This window comes from Sciurus carolinensis, chromosome 10 (genome assembly GCF_902686445.1).
Source record: "Sciurus carolinensis chromosome 10, mSciCar1.2, whole genome shotgun sequence".
Classification (NCBI taxonomy): domain Eukaryota; kingdom Metazoa; phylum Chordata; class Mammalia; order Rodentia; family Sciuridae; genus Sciurus; species Sciurus carolinensis.
The window spans coordinates 138,639,887-138,662,624 of NC_062222.1; the positions used below are offsets into that span (position 1 = coordinate 138,639,887).

At 43.7% G+C, this 22,738-nt stretch overlaps 2 protein-coding genes across 4 annotated transcripts in view; both read right to left on the reverse strand.

Moving 5' to 3' along the window:
• Htt (huntingtin) overlaps positions 1-22,738 on the reverse strand; it is a 141,504-nt gene that overhangs the window by 102,669 nt on the left and 16,097 nt on the right. For 2 of the 3 annotated variants that reach the window (XM_047565664.1, XM_047565665.1), the window contains exons 2-5: positions 19,648-19,731; positions 9,565-9,685; positions 5,197-5,256; positions 4,723-4,802 (exon numbers count right to left, since the gene is read on the reverse strand). In XM_047565664.1, coding sequence (XP_047421620.1) covers positions 4,723-4,802; positions 5,197-5,256; positions 9,565-9,685; positions 19,648-19,731 — 345 coding nt within the window. Of the gene's footprint in view, positions 1-4,722; positions 4,803-5,196; positions 5,257-9,564; positions 9,686-19,647; positions 19,732-22,738 lie in introns of those variants that run through there. The other variant, XM_047565666.1, reaches the window with a different exon arrangement.
• On the reverse strand, positions 56-3,890 carry LOC124994032 (E3 ubiquitin-protein ligase RNF217-like). The gene is given in 3 exon segments (XM_047565667.1): positions 56-2,413; positions 2,416-2,547; positions 2,550-3,890. Coding segments are annotated over 3 exon segments (1,101 nt in total). The 5' UTR covers positions 3,214-3,890; the 3' UTR covers positions 56-2,108.

Here is a 22,738-nt window from a genome sequence, read left to right on the forward strand (position 1 = left end):
AAATGATACCTCCAATTTAAGGATTTATGAAACAGGACTTGAAAAGGAAGTGCAATACAGTCAACAAACAATGTACATGAATAAGAAATTCAAATATGGTCATAGAATTGCCAATAAAACCAAAAATCAAATTAAGGCAAATCATCACATGTAATTTATTCCAATACTAATGACATCAGCACACTGTGAAACTGCACAGGCCATGGGCTGCTGTATTGTGCTAAGGATCACCAAGGGAAAAAGAGGAACAAATTCTTGAAAATTTTGAGTAAAATAAATCTCTATAAAATACAAAACAAATATTTTCTAGAAATACATACAATACTTTAGTTGTAAGTCCATTTTTATTAGTGAGGGTCATGTGAAATTAAAATCATTATGAAAGCATATTTTAAATAGAAGACCAAAAGTTTTACAAATAATTTTGAACCATTACCGGTAATGGGGACATGCAACATTAAAACACTTGATAAATAAAAATGCACTGAAGAAATGACAGAGTACTTTGAAATGTTATATTCACTGTAGTTATCTCATATTATCAATAAATATTAATTTGCAAAGACCTCTCATATTCTGACAGGTAAGCTACACAAACTGAAAAATACTCATTGTTATACTAACCAGGTTAGCTCTTAGACATACAGTCTATTTTAGTATTATATGTGCTATATTTTAAATATTTGGACTTTTCCCAAATGTCTCAATTCCTTTTTATTCCTTCATAGTTTATTGCATCTTTTTAATTATATCTCTTGATGACTAGATATCAAACACCTCTCCCTACCCCTTTTATTAACTTAGGCCTTCATGTTAGATTCAATATATATTTGTTCAATGACTGTTCTTTTAAAAGGAGAAAGTGGCTTTTGATTTAAAAGTGGTATTTGGCCAGCACCTCCTGATGTGACCCCTTCGACTCACACTAAAATGCTTATTAAGACAAAGGAAAAAGTCAAGAACTCCGCACTAAAAACTAGGGCTAGCAGTTAATATCCTACTAAAAAAATGTCTTTAAACACCAGCACTGATGGAAGTGGATACACAGAGAAGGAATAAAGAAAAACAAAATGCAACAGAAAGTAAAGGACTAAATAGAAAAATGCCATGAAAGAAATAATACTTGGTTTCTATTAAGTGTTTTTTAAATTAAAGGTGACTTTTTTAAAACTCAACTCTTCCTTGCTCTTCATGCACAACTGCTGAAGCTATTTAAACAAAAAATGCATCTAGCCTAATGTTAGCACAAGCTTTAAAACATTGTAAACCAAGTGATCTTTTATGAATAATTACATAATAAAAATAAATAAACAGGCTAGAACAATGGATCAAGAAATTGAAATACAGGGGGTGGAAGAAGCATGATCTGAAGTCAGACCTCACCAGATTTGCAGTTCAGCTCAATACTTATCCTAGTCCAGAAAGTGATTAACCTGCCTGAGCCTCTGGCTCATGACTTCTCAGGTTAATATAATAATGCCTAAATTGTCAGAAAATCATGACAGAAGAGAATGTGATGGCACCTGACACACAGACACGGTCACAGTAAATGGTGGCTATTACTACCTGTATCATTCGAGTTGACTACCCAGTTACACTCAGTATTTACTTTTAGTCCTTAGCTTTTTAGTATCCCGGAAGTTATACTTTTGTGGAGTCGGTCACGTACAGAACTTAAAAATAAGAAAATTTTATCTTAGGTGTTTTGCTTCCTTCCCTTTTAACATCCCTATTTCATTTCTTGAGTTCTTTGCTACCTATACCACTACCACACCACTTTTATAATTACCGCCTTCTACAGCAATTTAACAAATCTAAAGAGTTTGCTAATGTGTCAAACATGCCAATCAATGGTTTAGTGTGTTAACCTATTCAGGTTATAGATGAATTTCACCTCTCATCTTTTTGGAGGCATATCTTAACAGAAATTTGAGTCCAAGGGAAGAGTTTTAGGAACCGTGGCAGACCAGGCAGGGTTGGTCTTTGAAACTGGCTGATCTTAGATCACTGCTGAGTTCCTCATCTGTTGCACTGCTTCCAGGCACAGCAGTGCCAGGGTGACTACGAAGGGAAACTGAATCCTGAAGTCCCTGGTGTAACCTGGGAGCTCAGGCTTTGAGGCACTCCTCGCACACAGCCTTCTTGCAGCAGGGCAGGGGCTTGATGGGCTTGTCTTCCAGGCACACGGGGCACATCAGCACCATGAGGGGCGCATAGGCATCCCCTACCCTGCCCAGGCCAGAATAGGGTGGAGCTCCTAACAGGCCTCGCAGGGAGAATGGCTCCAGCGCCAGGTAGAACTCCAGCTCAATGCTGCCAATGTCGGGAGAAAGGGGGTCAGCCAGGAGGGGCAGCCTGGGGCTGGGGAAGGAGGACGGAGGGTTGGAGGGGTTGGGCACCTGCGGAGCCCAAGTGGCGAAAGCTGTTCGGTGGTGGGGACCTCGGGCAGGTCACTCTCCACGCAGTACACTGAGCAAAAGACTTGTCTCTTGGCCGGGGGCAGGCACCGCTGACCCAGCACGTCCAGGACCACTCCATCGGGAGCCAGGCGAGGGTCCTGGGCTCCGTCTCCTCCACGGGGGCGCGCCTCCTGCTGTTCATCCCCTCCCTCTTTTTGTCCCCAGCTTCCTCCTCCTGCTCCAGCTGCAGTTGCAAAGTCTGGGGATTGAGGGGACCGGTGAGTGCCAGTCCCGCGGGCTGCCCCAGTGCGTGGCTCTTCCTCCACTCCGGGGCTCCATGGTTCCTCAAGGGCCCCAGGGCACTCGTGTCCGCACATCCTGAGTCCCTTCCGCAGTCGCCGCCACTCGACTCCGAAAGGAGTCGCGCAGTCCAGGCGCTGTCCCCGCCCCCGCGGCCTCGGGGGCTTGGGGTGGCCCGCGGCGCTCGCGTCCGGCCCCGTGCCTCCTGGGGCCCACCGCTGCTCACCGTGCCCTGCTCCTCACCCATCGCGGCCCGCGCCGCCGCTGCCCATCCAGCCGCCAGGACCCCCACCCGGCGCCGGCGGGCAGCGGGGGCAGCGGCTCCGCTCGACTCGCGGCTCCGCTTCTGCTTCCGGGTCCCTCCTGCGGGGCTGGGACGCCCCAAACTCCCTCCGGGGAGCCCGTGCTCCGGGCTGCGGTGCCTGGGGAGCCGGGCGCCACCCGCCGCTCCTCTTCCTCGTCCTCTGGCGCAGCCAGGCACCGCCTCGGGGGCCCGGGGGCGCCCACCCCACATGCCGGTTGGGGCGGTGCCGCGGTTCCCTCGAGCCCAGGCGGGGCAAGCCCTTTTTGTTTTATATTTTGAGACAGGGTCTTGCTAAGTTGCCCAGATTGGTCTCAAACTTGTAATCCTCCTGCCTCAGCCTCCCAAGTTCCTAGGGTTACAGATGGGTGCCAACTTGCCCTGCTGACCAAAACTTTCTTGAAAAAGGAGCATTACAAACTAGAAAAAAGTGTTCAAACCAAAAGAGGACTTCAACATACAGGCTGGTCCTCTGGAGGGGAAAACGGAACATGTAGGGTACAAGAGTGAGTCACAGGACTCACTCAAGGCCAAGAGACTTCACTGAACAAATCCTTGGCCACAAGGGGTAGAAGATAGCCAGCTGCCTGCAGGGGTGTGGCTGAGACAGGCAGTATGCAGGGCCACAGAGCACTGGGGGGGTGGGGGGGGACTTGCAGATGCACACAGCAGGAGCTCCTGGAGATATATCAGACAACCTGACTTGTTGGAAGAACTAAACCAGGCCAGCGACGACAGGGCCAAGGCTGGCAGGCTGCCTGGGCCCACATGAGGAGCCTGGGTTTCACCTGAGCAGCACTAGGCAATGAGTAAGAGAGCTTAAGGAAGGAACGGTGGCACAGATCTGTATTTTTAAGATCATTTTGGTTTGCTATGTGGTGAAACTGCAATGTATCACTGCAGAAATACCACAAAATAATCTCAAATTAAGATGGCTGGGTTTAGGGAGCAGCTTAGTGGTGCAGCATGTTTAGCAAGCCCAAGGCCCTGGGTCCAGTTGATTTCCAGTGCCAAACAACAACAACTACAACAAAAAACAAATGAAAAGGACAGTAAAAGGAAAAGGGTTTTATAAAAAGAAATCTCCTTACTGACTGTACCTCTGCAGCCATGTGAGATTTTTACTGAAGTCAATCATGACTGAATATATCATCGTTTCTATTAATAGTGAGGGTTCAGGTCACTCTACGGGTCACCCAGGGTGAAGTCGAGGGTCTCTGGGACATCTGCAGGCCTTGTGGGTCAAGGAGAATAAATGATGAAAGCCATGCTTGTGCTCTGTTTCTAAATCAACTAACGGAATTGTTTCCACTGGTCAGGACGACATGCACAGTTCAATGTTCACCTCTGAACCCACAAGACAGACAAAGCCTACTTTTCTGTGACCCCTACAGTTGATGACAATGAGGCTGATGAACCACCAGTGCAGATTCTGTCACTGGTTTGGGACTGCAGCAAGGAACAAGATGGGAAGATCCCTGCTGCCCTAGAGTGCACACCTACGAAGTCTTTCTTGGGGACAGGAAACAAAGAGCACACTACTGTAGCATGCAAAAACAAGCTGACCAGTGCTGACTACAATTTAGAGGGGCAGAGGTGGGTCACTTCAGAGAGACTGGAAAGGGAGACCTCTGAAGAAGGGATGTGAGTGGGACAACGGATTGACAGGAGCTGGCCACTCGCCAAAAACAGTAATGAACATAACCCAAAGGTACAACTTACCTGCATTTCTGAGGCCGAACCAGGTGAGCCAGCTCTGCAAACCTCCACAGGGCAGCACGCAGACTTCGAGAGGCACCATTCTGCATGGGTTTAATAAGGGACATGTTACATGTAACAGTCACATGCATGAGTCACCAACAGGGCTATGTGTAAGCAAAGCATACCCTTTCAGTGTTACTTTCTGTGTTTACAGAAAAGGCCGATTAGATGTGTAAAACATTTGGTGACTGGTTCTAAGATTCTGAGGTTCAGTGGGCTTCAATTATAAACGTATCAAAAACTAAGTTCCCATTTTAAATTCCTATCTCATCTAACAAAAATTAAGAATAAGCTTTTAGACAATAAAATCTACTTTACCAAACAATATTTTCTCCTAACAATTTTACTTATTAACTAAAAGATAAAAATTCATACAATCCTGCTTAATACAGTGAAACAGTACATCTTTTTCAAGAATGGAAAGTAAGGGCTCACCTTTTTAATTTCCTTATAGAGTTCTAACTGTAGCCTCGGAAGATTAGAATCCATCAAAGCCTACAAGGAAATACAAGAGATCTGTTCATGGAAGACATTTTCCACTTACAGTTCTAAACACAGCTAAAAGCAACCAAAATTTTAATCTGGGGACAAAGTAAAATATAGTAACAACTACCTTAGGAAGCCATTCATTAAGAAGCAAATTCATGCCAGACATGGTGGTGCATGCCTGTAAACCCAGCAGCTTAGGAGGATGAGGTAAAAGGATCACAGTTCAAAGCCAGCAACTCAGCAAGGTCCTAAGCAACTCAGTGAGACCCTGTCTCTCAATAAAATATAAAAATGGGCTGGAGATGTGGCTCAGTGGTTAAGTGCCCCTGAGTTCAATCCCTGGTACCAGAAAGAAATAAAGAAAGAAGGAAAGAAAGAAAGAAAAAAAAAAAAGCAAATTCACAGACATTACTGAATACACTAGACACAGCTTACTTACCTGAACAAAAGAATGGGATGAAAAAGGATTTAACTTTCATCAAAATCAAACACTACATAATATCAAAACTGAAATAAATTCAAAGTTCTCACAGAAAACCTTCAATCTTTACTAGCAACACATTCTATCAGATGACAATAGTTCAGGTGATGGAATCCTGGAAAGTTTATAGGGCTCAGGGCTGAGGGCATGCTGTAGGATCTCAGCCCCTCATGGGGCGAGGAACACTTCCTGGTGCAGAATTCCATGTCCTTCCTGTAGGCCTGGCCTCCTTCACTTGCTGGCTGAGATGTTCACTGGCCCCAACCCCAGTGCCAAAAAGGAGCCTCATGGTCCTCACAGCTCATTTCCTACCCCTCCCTGCTCACTTCAGGACTAAACCAGAAATAACGTCCACGTGCCCACTTGAACTCTAATCACAGCTGATGGCGCGAAGTCCCCATCGCAGAAAGGCTGCCCCATTCTCACCCTGGAAACCTTCTCTTCTAAAATGGCATTGCAAATGCCTGCCCACCTTCAGAGAGAATGTAGCAGCCCTTCCTCACAGCGACATACAGAGCCTCATGTCCAGTGACTGAGCTGGTCGTAGTGGGGTTCACCACTGGACCAATGAACTTGACAATCAAAAGCAGAGGCATACTTAGGAGATTGACTCTGAAGTATTACGATGGCTCAGAAACTTTTAAGTCCTGATTCCACTGTTGCAGTTCATGCTAAAAGTCCTTAAATGAGCAAATCAAACTAGAGAAAATATTAAAACATAATTTCTTAAACAAAATCAGAAGCCATAGCAAATCTTGATTTAGCTTCATAAATGCTTTGTAACCTAATATCAAACTTATAACAAGAAAAAACTAAAGCTCAACTCTTCTCAGTGACACAGCCCACTATGCTTCCTACTCCAGGGCACCTGCTTCCATGCTGGCAGCCAAATCCGGCCCAGTCTGGCTGCCTCCCGGTCCTGGTCCCAATGCCACCACCCTAGCTTGGGCCCTACTCTCCTGGACTGTGTAGGCAAGGATTCTCGCTTGGTTCTCTCTATCGGGGACTCTCTCTACTCCTTACCAGGTCCTGCTTCCAATACAATGCCTTACTCTGGTCAGGTGCAACAGCACATGCGTACAATTCCAGTGGCTTGGGAGGATGAGACAGTAGGATTCCAAGTTCAAGTTCACAGCCAGCATCAACAACATAGCCAGGCCCTAAAGCAACTTAGCAAGACCCTGTTTCTAAATTAAAAAAAAAAAAGGGCTGAGGATGTGGCTCAGTGGTTAAGCATCCCTGGGTTCAATCTCTGGTACCAAAAAAACCGAAAGCCCTCCTCTGACTGTGTGTAAGATTTTCAGGAGCTCCTCGTTCCCCACCAAAGTATGACCCCCTGGGACTGATCCTCCAGGCACCCCACTCCCCGCAGCATGAGAAGAGTCCACCCTGAGCACCGCCAAGGCAGGATGCTGCAGAGGGGAAGAAGGTCCTTACTGCCTCCAAGAGGTCCCTCTGCCTGCCTAGACAGAGAGCATCACTCAGCCTCCTGATGCCTGATGACTTACCCAGTCCTTGCAAATACAGACTTCACAACACACATCGAGTTACTTCTGGACACACCAGCTTCACTGCCAGGCTGTGTCAGACTCCACTGCGTACTCTACACAAGCGACAAGCAAAATGTTCCCATGTTCTTGGGCTGCAATCTGATCCTTAGAAAATGCACACAATAATTCTCAAGAGGAGACAAGAGTCTGACTGACCATTCCTTCATTCCGGCCCGTCCCTTAGACCTGGCCTGGGGTCACCCACAGTCTCCCCGCCTACCCTTCCTCTGCCACAGTAAGAGCAACTCTAGCTGGATCCTGACCCCACTTTGAGCCAGCGGAAACTGATAACTTGCAGTATTCGAGGCAGAAATCTGACAGCAGCCAAACAGTCTCATATTCGACTTTGAGCAAAAGAGAAAGAATGAGAGAGACTGAGTTTATCTTATGTTCAGAGATGTACCAAAGAATCTGGAATGTCTGCACTGGGAGAGTGAAAACACAGAAGAGAAAATGGAAAAGGAGAGAAGCAAGAAGCGGCAGAACCTAAAGCTACAAGCCAGGGCTCTCACAGCCTCAAAGCAGACACCAAGGCACTATGACTGCAGTTCTGGCAGCAGTCGAAGCAAGATGGTCTCAAAATGGAACAGTGCCCATGTGTGCAGTGACCAGTATTAAAGCAATCTGGGGTCATATTGTTCTCTCTGTCTCTCTACCTCCCAACTTGCCATGAACAAGGGAACCTGCAACTGCCCTCTTTTAAGGTTTCCTGACCCTGAGGATTGACAATCAAGAACTGATTGTATTTCAATGGGGAGAAAAAAAAAAAAAAAAGCCAAAGTTATCTAGGCCTGGAGAAGCAAACAGAACTCAAATAGACCATCTGCAAACATGCTGCGGGGCAACAGCTGCAAAAGGGTGACCAGAGTATCAGGCACACAAAGCAGATGAAACTGACCATTAGGCCATCATGGGAGGCAGAGGGTAAGCACAGGCACACAGAGCAGGTGCAGAGGAAGGCACAGTGACTACTCTAGAGATGACAGAGGGCCCTCCCAAAGCCTGCTCAGGAAGAGAGAGCCAGAACCCTGGCTACAGAGAAGCTGGCCGCATCCTGACCACAAAAAGCACAGCTAGCCAAAAGACTGTGTAAGGCCAGGTGGGAATGATTCCTGGGGCAGCACAATTCCATGGATCCATGTAACAGAAGACAGAAAGCAATGCCTTCCACCTCACTGGGGAAGAGTGTGAGAATTTCATTAGTAATGATACTTACCACCTCGAGGGACCAGTGCGTGGCAGTCCTTACACACACACACATGCTCCTGCACTCACTACAAAAAGTCTGTGATCCCAACTTATAACTGAGGAAACGTTCCCACATTGTTCCATTAGGAAGTGGCAGAGAAAGATTCAATGCAGATCTCTCTCTGCTCTCTCTGCCTGGCAAAGATGCTTAGCCTTGACAGGAGTAACAGGTGACAAGCCTTCCTGAGGAAGGCAGGAACATTAGGAAAGGGAGAAGATAACTGTTCAAAAGTAAAATTTACTCTGCAAAGAAAGACTTTGGAAGAGACCAAGGAATAGCTCTATTCTAAGACCCTAACAGGAAGGGAGATGATGGTATTGGCTGGAGCTCCTGGTTCAACCAGTCAAACAAGTATTAGGTGGAAGACAGTCTTCCAGAAGAGGGAAGTGAGGCGGCCTCTTCTCAAAGTCCTCTCTAAATGTCAGGGGTGGGACTCAAAGCAGGAGGGGCAAAAGAGGAGAACTATAACTGTTCAGTGAACAAGGATCCCTGCAGAGAGGGGACAGAAGCATGCTCTCCCCCACCACCACCAAGCAGCAGCATTTGGAAAAGGGTGGAGAGCTACGTTAGAGAGCCCTCCTCAGCGCTGGGAACGGCATTTAACTGTGGACCCACAAAAAAAAAAAAAAAACCTTCAAAAAGCCCACTTAGAAAGTCAAAGGTGGTCTGGAATCAGCTGACCAGGACAGGTTGGAGACTCATGAGGAGGAAGAGAGAAGGATAAAAACACAGTTTTGCAGTAGAAAACAAAAAGGCACACTGGATTACAGCTGCGGGGTCAGCATGACTCTTCGTCAGGAAGCAGCGACAGAACAGCCAGGGGCCCATCTCTCTGTTGCCTCCCAGCACCACTGCCAGCTGTGGCTCCTGACTCTATCACCCCATCCTAGGAGCTCCTTTCTCCCCATTTCTGTACTGCCAACCACACTCCAGGAATGCAAGGTGTGCAGACACCCTACGCATGCGCCACTGAGACACAGACACCCACCAGTGGCATCTTCTGTCGGCCCATGATTACACCCCACGGTTCTTACTTTGATAACTTTGTTCAGGCATTCGTCAGCCACCATCCTGACATCTGACTCTGCATCATCACTGCACAGCAGAAAAAGCTCCATAGCGATGCCCAGAAGTTTCTGAAATTCTGGAGAATTTCTAAGTAAAAGAAGAAAAGAAACTGTCACAGCCCAGAGGAGCCTAAGGAGACATGGCAACAGAATGTAGTGAAGGATTCATTATCCTGGGTGGGATTCTGGAACAGAAAAAGGAGATTACATAAAAATTAGGGAAAACTGAATGAAGTTGGACTTCAGTTAACAGTGCATCGATACAACTCACTAATTGTGAAAAATGTGCCACACTAATGTAAGATGCTACTCAAGCAAGGTAACTAGATATAGAGTACGGGAACTTTCTATACTCTTGTAATGTGTCTATAAATCTAAAACTATTCTAAAGTAAATTTTTTAACAAAAGAAGAGACTACATTTGCAAGACAAATCTCATTTTTTCTTTTGAAGTTTATTTTTAAAACCTTAAAAGATACTGCTTCAGACACTTAAGTCCCAGATCACCATCCTTCTCTGCCAAAAGGTAACTGTACTCTGAAAATCAGTATAACGATTTATCTCTTCTCTTCCTTTCCCATCTCAATCTTCTTATGCTCCAAAATATAACCACATCTCACTGCAGAATCCACCTGCTCGTGGTCAAACTGGTTTTGTAGCACTAGATGGAATACCAGAGTCACAAAAATTGGAGTCTGGGCACTCACTATCTGTGAACTGTCTAGGCTGTTATGATCCAACCAGCTGAACAGAGGGAAAGGCTGATGGGCCATGCACCTGAAACTCAGATATCCCAACCCAGGAGCACAAAGATGAAAGTAATCCCAGGACACAAGAGTTGTGTTATTCTTGAAATACCTCAAGCATATTGCTGTCCCAGCACCTCAACCTAAAGTACCCTGAAAATCCCCTCCCCCTTTATCTCTAGGCAGTAATTTCTACTGACATGCAGAAGACAGTCATGAGCCTAAGGGTGAGCAAGACTGTAGCACTCAAGTCACATGGCATCCAGCTGTTCAGGTCTACGGTCAATAAAAACACAAGGCAAGCAGGAGACTTCCACTTAGCAACATTTCTTTTGTCTACAGGAATACAGCCATGAATAAAGAGCTACAGAGGGAAGGTCCCTGACCAGCTAGAAGACCATTCAGACCCTGTGCTCCAAAGCAGTGCTGTCAACACAGCTGTCAGGAATTCCAAGTGTGATCTCACACTGTGTAGACACAACAAAATGAGAAGCATACAGGCAAGACTCTGAACATTTCATTTAACTCAATACATCCAGAATAGTATTCCTTTTTTTCCTATTCCCATCCCCACTTCCCTTCCCTTTATTCCCCTTTGTCTAATCCAATGCTGAGTAGTATTTCAATATGCAGTCAATAACGAAGAGATGCAATCTATTTTTATAGCGTATTTCAATTCATATAGACTTGTCATTGGAAATACTTTATCTATACTTAGATTTCATAAAATTGACAGCTGAAAAGGTTCATATACTATTTCCAACTAATCAACCACTGATTAAAAAATTTTGTTTTAGTTGTTGATGGATCTTTGTTTATTTATATGTGGTGCTGAGAATTGAACCCAGTGCCTCACACATGCTTGGCAAGCACTCTACCACTGAGCCACAACCCCAGCCCCTCAACTACTGATTTGTCAGTACAAAATAGATACAGGGCTAATCAGGCTCTCTATTTCTTCTTGATAGCTACAGTAAACTTTCAAGGAAATCAGCCAATTTCATTCAAGTTGCCAAGCTGACTGGCACAAAACTGTTCCCATATAATCCTTATAATAACTATACAAGCTATACTAATGCCATCTTCCTCAATCCTGATACTGGTAATTTGTGCCTTAGCTCTTTTTTCCTTATCAGTTGGTCTTATGAATCTACTGATGCTCTGAAAGAACCAGTTTTTAGTTTTACTGATCTGCTATGCACTTTTCTGCTTGCTCTTTCACGGACCTCTGCTCTTATCTTTATTAAGTCCACTCTTCTGATACCTTTGATTCCACTTGCTCATCTTTTTCAAGTTCTAAGGTGGGAGCTAAGGTCACCGAGACCCTTATTCTGTTCTAAAATTAGTCATTAAATGTTTTAAATTTCCCTTTAATATGCCATGATAAGTTTGCAATTCAAAAGACTTTGGAATTTTCCTTCAATGACCCATGGGCCACATGAAAACATTTTTTCCCACATATTCGCGGCTTTTCCAGATTATCTCTCTGTAATAGATTCCAATTTAACGATATTGATGTCAGAGAAAATACTTTGTATGATTTGAATCTTGACGTGTTTTACAGTCCAACATCCAGCCTCCCCAACAAGGCCAATGCTGTGTGAGCACTGGAGTAGAGGTGTCTGCTGGCACTGAGTGGAGCATCCCATAAATATCCATCAGTTCACACCGGCAGACCACTGTTGACGTCTTCCAGATCCAGATTTCATGCCTGTTGTTCTGTGGACTAGAGGGAGGTGCTGCCGAACCTGACTGTACCCAAGGTTTTATTTCCACCTGCAGTTCAGTCAGGTTTTGTACTTTGGAAGCTCTGCAGTTAGGTGCACACCCAGGACTATAAGGCCCACATGAAGAAGCGATTCCCATCATCATCATGAAATGGCCATCTTGTCCCTCATAACAGCCTTAACTTTGAAATCTGCCTCGTCTGCTATTAATAAAGTTACTCTGGCTTTCATCAGATTTTTGTTAACAAGGTGAACCTCTTTCCATTCTTTACTTTTAACCTCTTTGCCCAAGACCCTGGGTTCAATCCCCAGTACCACCAAATACAAACAAATCAAAAATAAATAAATAAATTTTTTAAAAAATTTATTCTTTCAGGTTCTGGAGACCAGAGTCCAAAATCAGTATCAATGAGCTGAAATCCTCAGGCTCCAGGAAGACTTGCTGCCTGCCTTTCTACTTTGGTGGCTGGCTGGCTGCCAGCATCTGTGGCCTAGCTGCATCACTCCAACCTTAATGTCCAACCTTAATGTCCGAGCTTCCAACCTTCTGCTCCATCTTCAGATGGCCTGCTTTGTGTGTAAAACTCCCTCTGCCTTCTTATAAGGACACGTGATTTCACCTAGTGCCCAATGGGATAACCCAGAATAATCTAAAAACCCTGGCCTTGAGCACAGCAGTGAAGACCCCCTTCACTGTAAACTGGCATTCGCAGGCACTGGGATGAGGACAGCCACCCCTCCTCCACCTCCCGTGCACTTCCACTTCTGTTCTCCAGCCAACACACTGTCACAGTCACACATTCCACTTACATGTGCTACAAACCCCAAAATACACGATCTTATTTTTGAACACTAAGGTAATCTTTTAAATTAAGCCCTTTCTAAAATTAGGTTAATTCATCTCTTTAAAAGAAATTAAGAGGAGGGTCTGCTATGTCTGCCATGTACTGACAGAACAGTCACTGTCTCTGCTGCTCTCAAATCCTTTGTGTAGATCCAAATTTCCAGCTGGTGCCATTTTCTTTCTGCCTGAAACACTTTCTTTCAAATTTCTTACAGTGGTTGCCTGTAGACATGGAGTATTTCTGTTTTTGGGTATCTCACCTTTGTATCTGAGAGATTTTACTAGGCACAGGATTTCAAGGTTTCCCCCTCGCATTCCTGACTTCCGGCAGAAACTTTCCAACGAAAAGGCTGCTACGGTTCAGTCTGGGTCTTTTTTTATGTCTTTCTATAATTATCACATCCAATCTTTTCTCTAGCCTCTTGAACATATGAAATAGTTACAGCAACTGCTTTCATGTTTCCGGTACCACTCACCATCTCTAATTTCTGGGTCAGTGTTGACTGTTCTAAATCATATTTTACTGCTTCTTTGCCTCCTAGTTATTTTTGACGAGATGTCAAGCTTTGCTTTTATCTGTGCACTTCTTTGTGTTCCTAGAAATATTCTTGCACTTTCTATGGAGTGTACCATATTACTTTCAAAGAGTCTGGCGATGCTGAGTTTTGCTTCTCAGTCTTCTAAGACGGAACCACAGCAGCAGCTTGGTCCAGGGGTAAGCAAGCAAAACCTATGGAGTCCTCTCTCTGAAGCCCCAGGACAATACTCCGGGATGGCTGAGGTTTCCCACTTTGGCTGGTGTGATTAAAAATTCTCCCTGGCCCTTCTGAGGCTCAGCAGTAATTCCTTCTAGTCCTTTCGAGTGGTTTTATCTTCAGCCCTGTGTCATTTCCTCACAACCACAAGCTCATCTACTCAGCTACACCCGAGAGGATCCCGTGCAGCTCTCTGTAGTTCTCTGGAGCTCTCCCAACTCCATCATTCTACCCTGTGAGCTCCGGCCAGCCACCTCGGCCTCTCTGGACTACCGGCTCTGTCTCCTCAACCCAGCAGACCACTAGTTAAGCCTCAGTTTCCCTTCTTCATGTCCTGGCTTGGGAACTCCTTGCAGGTAGTAATATAGAGAAGTCACAGGGCTCACCACATTCATTTCCCACCTTGCCCAGGTCACTACTCTCCTTTGCCTGATACCCAATGCCTTAAAAACCACAAGAGTTACAGATGGGTGTGGTGGCACATGCCTATAATCTCAGCAGCCCAGGAGGCTGAGGCAGGAGAATCACAAATTCAACAACAGTCTCAGCAACTTAGTGAGACCCTGTCTCAAAATTTAAAAACAAAAGAGGGTAGGAGGATGTGGCTTAGTGATTAAGCACCCCTGGGTTCAATCCCTGGTACCAAGAAAAAGAAAAATCACTGTTACATATATGTCATCCACTTTCAACCATGTTCGGTAAGAAGATACAGGCAATTCATCTGGCCAGAAGTAAAAATCTTTCACGACTGTTTTCAACTTAATTTTTAAACAAATTGTGTCTTTTCCAGACATAAATATAAATAGCTATTGATGTAATTAACATTCCCTTGTATAAAGGTGACATAATTTTTCAATACCCCTATTGACAGATCATGAAGGGTATTTTTAATTTTCGAATGGGATGAACAGCACTGTACCAATGTCATGACACACTTCCCTCGAGTAAATGCCTCCAAGTGAAACCACCAAGTCAAGCACAGATGGTAAGTCGAATGCTTTAAATTTTGCCAAAATGCCTTCTAGGAAAGTTTATCACCTGTGCCAAAAACTCTTTTTGTTTTTTAATGTTTCCCAATGTGGTGAAAAATGTTCTTATTTTTGTTTTAGTATCATTCCACTGATTACTAGTGTCTTGGTCAGGGGCAGATGCTTTAACAAAATACTGCAGAGTGAGTAGCTTAAACACTCTCTCGGGTTCTGGAAGACAGAGGCTTGAAACAAGGTGCTGGTAGATCTGACCCTTGGAGAGGGCCCCTGCATAGCAGGACTTGATGAGCACTGACCAGAGTAGTGAACACAGGGAGGAGCCCAGAGGGTAGCACGCCCAGAGAGGGCCTGGAAGTGTCTTGCTCCTCTACTCACGCCACACTCTATCTCCACCACTTGGCTATTCCTGGGTTATATTCCTTATAATAAATCAGTAAATACAAGCATTCTTCTGAGTTCTGCGAGCCAGCCTTGAAAATTATTGAACCTGAGAAGGGGAATCATACGAACCCTTGATTTACAGCTAGTTGTCAAAGAACAGGTGGATTTCCAATACTTGGGGCCTGCAGTGAGAGCAGCCTATGCAACAAAGATCTGTAACTTGTGGGACCTAACTAGAAGGATGGAGTCAGAAGGGAACTGACCCAGTGGGTATCGACTTGGTGTCAGAGCTGCAGAACTGGCCAGTGTCATAGAAAACATACAACTGCCAGAAGTCCCCACCTTCAAAGACCACCACTGTGGGGCTAGCACTCCAACACAGACATCGGGGAAGCGGACATAAACATTCAGCCTACAACAAGCAATCAAGTTCAACATTTTTCCATAGGAAGCATGAAAGTGGCCTACAACTTGCAATCCTCCTACCTTAGCTCCTAAGTAGCTGGGATTACAGGCACAGCACACCAGCTTTTGGGCAAGTCATTATTGCTTCTTTTCTGAAATACCTACTGTATCCTCTGCCTATTTTCCAATTAGAATGATGTGGTCTTTTTCTTAATGAGTCAGGAAATCACTAAAAAATACTCTTTACACAGGCTATTAATCTTCCATTTTTATGCTGTTGATACTTCTCCCAAGTTGAATTTATCTTCAATTTTGTTTAAAGTGGACTTTGACTTTTAAAACTATATTCTAGTCAAAACATTTTTTTCTTTTAAAGATGTTAGTCTTCTGTCTAAGATTAATTTTCTTTTTGTAGTAATGATTTCACTATTTTCACATTGAGGTAATTAATCTAATGTTTATGTCTATTTATCATATAAGGAAGACATAATTTCCCTGGTCAATAGGACATGCATCCTTTCCCTACTAATATAAGCATATTATCTTTACCATTTCAGACACAGACTTTTCTACCTTTTTATTCTATATAAGCCTTACTGTCACATAAGCCAGATCTCACAATATTACTAATGATTTCAAGATTTTTATGTATTTTTCAACATTTATATGTATGTGTTCTTACAGATGAACAAGTCCAAAAACACCCCATTGGAATTTTGATCAAGATTCTTTTAAATCTATGGGTTAATTTAGAGAAAATTCAGCTTCACCACAGGAAAGCTTCTGCTCTGAAAAGGAAATAGTCATCCATATCCTTCAGGCATGTTAACAGCCTTTACATATTTTCTGCATGTTTCTTGTCAATTCCTTGGAATTTTATATTTTAGTGCTACCACAAATTAAACCCTTAAATGAAATGAGTTACATCTTCTAACTTGTCTTCACTTATATATGGGAACTAAGGATTTTATTTTGTTGGTTCTTTTTAGTTATACATGACAGCAGAATTCAGTGTGAACTCTGGATTTTTAAGACTTATTTTTAACTAGTGACCTTATCAAGGTGTACTGTATTTCTAAAAGCTGTCTTAGGTGAGAGTCCCCAGGTATTCTGAAAAGGATATTGTTAAAAAAACCACTGCTCAGTCCCCGCAACCCACAAACAGAAAGTGTTAAGTGTGCATGGGAAAGAAGGCAGCAAGGTATCTTCATCACAGTGCTCTTTATAATTTTCCAGCTGATACTGATGCACATTTAGGACCCACCAGCTTATACCAACAAATTTAGAGCAGAGGCAGACTACAGAGTGCATGAATTAACATGTATAAAGTTTCATGTGTCTTCTTACTCGGGAGCTTCAGAAGCTGGTATCTGAATAACCATACTGAAGACAAAATCAGCACAGCACAGAAGCTATGGAAATGTTCCCAAGGGCCACACAGTGCACACTGTCATCCCAGCCACAACAAAGGCTAAGGCAGGAGGACTGCAAGTTCAAGGTCAACCTGGGCAACTTAGCAGAACCCTTTTTCAAAATAAAAAATAAAAATAGGCTGGAGATGTGGCTCAGGGGTAGAGCTCTTGCTTAAGAGTGTGTAAGGTCCGGGCTGGGGTTATAGCTCAGTGGTAAAGCACTTGCCTGGCATGTGTGAGGCACTGGGTTCGATTCTCAGCACCACATATAAATAAATGAATAAAATAAAGGTCTATCAACATCTAATAAATATTAAAAAAAAAAAAAAAAAAAAAAAAAAGTGTGTGTAAGGTCCTAGGTTGAAACCTCATTACTGCAAAAAAGAAATGAAAAGTTCCAAAGACTGGTCACTCATGTTTACCAAGTTGCTTAAGTTCACTTCACACAAAAGCAGGATAACAGAGCTCTCATCAATGTGCACGACAGTGGATGGATGTACTGTTCTCTCCAGTAAACACCTCTGCATAGCTACTTCCCCGTAGTGCTTCACTGTGTTATCTGATCCCAAAAGAACTCCACAAACAGGGCTGTCCTTTCACAAATGAGACAAGAGGTTCAAAGATGCTAAAACTTATCTGAAACCACCCAGCTAATACATGAGACAGAGATGGAATACAAACCTCATTTTCCTCTACTTTCATCACAGTCGTTATGGTATGGGTGTGAGGTGTTCCCCAAAATCTCCTGTGCTAATAATGCAAGAATGTTTGAGGGTAAAGTGAATGGACTGTGAGAATGACAACCTAATCAGTCCATGACAGACTGGATGGACTGACAGGGTGGTAACTGTGGGCAGGTAGTGCCTGGCTGGAGTGGCAGGTCACTGGGGCATGCCCTGGTGACCTCTTCTCCCTCCCTATCTTTGCTGCCTAGCTGCCTCCAGCTGAGAAGCTTTCCTCCACTGCACCCTTGGGCCAGTGCTGCCTCGAGTCGGCCATTGCTGGACTGAGACCTCTGAAACCATGAGCCCCACACAAACTTTCCCTCCTCTAAATTGTTCTTGCCAGGCATTTTGGTCACAATGATGCAAAACCTGATTAAAACAATAGTACTGTTTTCTACATTAGCATCCTATCTTATAATATCTATATTCTTATTTTCAGTACACATTCTCATTTGTTATTTCTTTTCTTTCCACATTTCTACAAGTTACCTAGAAACAAAATCATCCACAATATTTCAAATGATGGGATGAGTTAAACTAAAATGAAATGAAATGTTATGTGAAATCACTTTGAAAGTATGAAATACAAATGCAAGGTAACATTAAAAACAAGGGAGACACCAAAAAGACAAATACTACATGATTCCACTCACATGAGAGTTAGTCAAATTAATAGAAAAGAGGATGGTAGTGGCTGGGGCTGGGAAAGTGGGCAATGTGGAGCCACTATTTTGTAGGTACAGAGCTACAGTTTCACAAGATGAAAAGAATATGGAAATGGTGATGAAGACTATGTGACATTATGAATATACAGAACTGTGAACTTAAAGATGGTTAAGATGTGTATTTCATGTTGCATGCATTTTACCAGAATTTTTAAAAGGAACAAAGTGAAATTAAAGGGAAAATTATTTAAAAAAAAAACAAAAAAAAAACAAGTAAAAGGATCTGGGGATGCAGTTCAGTGGTAGGCTGGCATAAGCGAGGTCCTAGGTTCAATGCCCAGTTTTTCAAAGTTTTTTTTTGTTTGTTTGTTTGTTTTTGTTTTAGGTACCAGGGATTGAACCCAGGGGTGCTTAACCTCTGTGCCACATGCCCAGCCCTCAAAGTTTTTCTAACAGATTAAAAAGCCCTTTTCCCCAAACTTTAGGCAGGAGAATAGCAGGAATTATTTATTTTAAGGAAGAGAAAAGCAAGGTGAGTTTTTCATACATGGCCACTTACATTACAGAATTCAGAAATCACATGTCTCCTACTCAACCATTGGAAACATGCCTAAAAATATTTACACTTACAGCCCCTCGGAACAATGGACAGGACAGTGGAAAAGCAACAAAAATGATGAGAGCCACAAAGGGCTACAAAAGAAGGTGCTGCTGGTTCACCCAGCAAGAAAGCTCAGCAGGGAAGTGCCTTGCTGCCACCTGCCCACAACCCCACCAACATAGACAAGTGGGCATCAGCAATGCTGGGAGCACAGGCACAACCCCAGAGCAAAGGGGCAGAAGCAAGGGCAAAGAAAGTGAGTCAGAAACAACATACGGATGGTGTCACACGGCTCCAGTTACCATGATACACATAAAAAAATCAAACAGGTGATTATTAAACAGTTTGTCATCAATTCGATTATCATAACAGCTACAATTCTTGTTCATACAATTACAAAATGGAAACATTACTCATAATAAAGTCTGGATATCCCTAATACCTAGTCAGAAATGTGGGGAAAGGGTCTTTTTTAAAAATGGATTGCATAGGGGCTGGGGAGATAGCTCAGTCGGTAGAGTGCTTGCCTTGTAAGCACAAAGCCCTGGGTTCGATCCCCAGCACCCAAAAAAAAAAAAAAAAATGGATTGCATAAAGACAACTGGGGACAAAAAGAACATGCTAACCCATTAAGATTGAAAACATGGGGGTTGGGGAGATAGCTCAGTTGGTAGAGTGGTAGAGTGCTTGCATTACAAGCACAAGGCCCTGGGTTCAATCCCCAGCACCCAAAAAAAAAAAAAAAAAAAAGATTGAAAATATGGTTTTTATTTCCTCCAGCAAGTTTAAAGTGCGATTACCTGAGAGACTGTGCCACTATGTTTTCACATATTGTCAGACAATGATTCACACGGTCTTTCTTCGTAGCCGAGAGTTCCTTCTTTCTAAAAATAAAAAAAGAAGTAAAGGAAGTGAACATCCTTCTATACTTCAGTCATTCATTCAGCCAGTACTTCTCAAACACTATGAATGAGCCACTACTCTCTGCTGGGGCTGGTGGAATCAGGACAGGGAGGCACCGAGGAGCACAACCAAGGATTCCCAACCACATGGCTCTCCCAAAATTCAGGTGATCTCATGAAAGCAGCTCATTCCCCCCATTTTAGAGAGAAGGAAAAAATGAAGTGCCAATTGTCACCTGCCCACGGTTGGACAGTTAAAAGAAGTAACACAGCCACGACCAGCCCTATGGCTTGAACTCTCCTGCAGAAGCTCACCAATTCACCTTTGATTCACACATTTTTTTTCACATCACCATCACTGAAATTGGAATGCATCTTATAACCAATGGCACGCCACAGTTCAATTAGCAGCTGTTTTCTTGCTCAGCAGAACAGAAGATAATGGCATGGATCATGGTGAAGGAACGGTCAACGCACTGAAACAATAATATTGAACCTACGCTATGTACCAACTTGCCTCCATTTCTCAAAATCACATTGTTAACTGACTACAGTCAGCATACAATATTGCCCTCAATAAGGTGTGGCTAACCACATCTATATCCCCAACAGCCAGAAATAAGCCTCTTATTAAGACTTCACAGCAAGCAAAAGGAGATAAGCAGTCTGGTCAAGAAATCAGACTCATGCCAGGCGTGGTGGTGCATGCCTGTAATCCCAGCAACTCAGGAGGCTGAGGGAAGAGAATCAAGTTCAAGCCAGCCTCAGCAACTTAGCGAGGCCCTAAGCAACTTAGAGAGACACTGTCTAAAATATAAAGGTAAAAAGGACTAGGGAGGTAGTTCAGTGGTTAAATGCCCCTGTGTTCAATTCCCAGTACCAAAAAAAGAGAGAGAAAGAAATCAGACTACAGTGCTTCCTTCCCACCCAAACCTGTGGTTTCAGATGTCTTTAAAGTTGACACTATCAAATTAAGATAGAGGGAGAACCCAAAAAGGGCACTAAGTGGAAACAAACCAGAGACCACCAAGTTTTGGGGGGAACGAATTCTTAAAAAGTTTTTTAAAAACTAATTTATAAACACCTGTGATTATTTAATGCCTAATGTAATCTCCAGGCTTCTAAAAAGTATACAGGAAGGCACAGACTATTAAAACTGCACAAATCCACTGAAGGAACACCTCCAAAAGGCATTTTGGGTTTGGCCAGGGAGGAAAACAGGAAAGGCAGATCCTGCAAAGAGTAAAAGAGTGAAGCCAGGGGTCAAGAAGAACAGGCAGGGGCTCCTAGCAGAGAAAAGGACCAGGCCCTGAATGTTACTATGGGCTGGGGAGCAACATCTCTTTCCTAAAAGGGACTTTTACTGACAAGTTACACTGCAGACTGCTAATTGCCCACCGAAACTTCATTTTTCCCTTCTTAGATGTATGGCCCCAGTTAGAAACTGCCCTGTCTAGCCTCCTAGCAGCTAGCTGCAGGCAGGTGACTGTCCCACAAATGAAGTGAAAACAGAAGTGGTCTCCCTGCCTCACCTGCTTGCCCTTTCATCTGCCTCCAGACAAACATGCCTGACACCCAGCTTTTGATTATGCAGATGACAATGAAAGCAACAGAACAGAAGGATCTTGGGTCTAAGATGACCATTAGCAGTCAGCTCCCCATTTCCCATCCCCAGAAGTCCCTCATTTCAAAAGTGTGATGATGGAAATGATTCAAACTGGTCACTGTGAAAGAACAACAAACTGCTACCACCAGACGAGAGAAAACTATTCAGCCATGAAAAGGAACAAAACATCAAAGGGACACGAGGACAAATAACAAAGCACCGTGTTTGAGGAAATAAGTTAGACGCCAAGACTGCACCGGTGAGTCAGTTTAGAATATTCTGGAACAGACAAATCTACAAGAATGAAAAACTGTTCACTAATTTCCAGGGGCAAGAAGTTGAGAAAAAGAGGCATGGAGGGACTTGGGGGTGACAGAACTGCTCTAAATCTTGATTATGAGAGTAATTAACAAGGCTTTATGCATCTGTCAAAACTCACAGAACTGAACACTGAAGAGAACAACTGTACTGTCAATTATGCCTCAATTTAAAGAAAAAACAGAATAAAAATGCTCTTTGCTTAAAACCTCTGTTGCAGCAGTTGAGCTTTACAACAGCCACCAAGAGAACTGAAGAACGCTAACCATGTCAAGCATTTAGATCTAACTAACTCACCAGCCTGGTTACCCTTTGATTTCCAAAGTGAAAATCTGTCAAGGCCTTAAATGAACCAAAATGCGCACATGCCTCGAAATGGAATTCTGTTACACTCATGCCTACCAGGACTCCACTGCATGGGCGTGGAGAAAAGAAAAGAAAGGTTGATGAACATAAACTCAGTAGGCCTAGCAACTCAACGGTGGTCAGAACAGAAATATCCACAATCTGGAATTTTCAGCAATGTTGGGGTTCAAGCAAAACCTTCATGACTATGCGGTCTCCACTTCCAGGCCTGAAAGGTGGTGAGCTGAAAGGTAAGATCACAGCAAATCCCTGCTCACTGGGTCCAACTTTCCCATCCACAAATGCTATTAGCTCAGTTAACAGCAGCATGGTCAACAGGGATTTATTTTTGTTGGGCCTACTGTGATGGATGGGTTGTGGCTGCCCAGAGCAACAGGCCTCATGTGTCTACAAGAAGAAAGTCTGTCATGCTAAATGACCTGGGAAGAAGGTCTCCTAAAGGAGGTGATTCCCAAGGTGCCTTCAGTTGTTACTAGAGTTTACTAGGCATGCATTGAGGGAATTAGCATGTCAATATGCCAACCATCCACGTAGTCCACAAAGTTAAAAATCAGTGTGGGATCCAAAGTGCTTATCACTCAGGAGAGTCATCAGAATACTAAGAAAGCCTCAAAAGAACACCTGCCAGGTACAATAGTGTACACCTGTAAATGCAGTTGCTCAGGAGACTAAGGCAGGAGGATTCCAAGTACAAAGCCA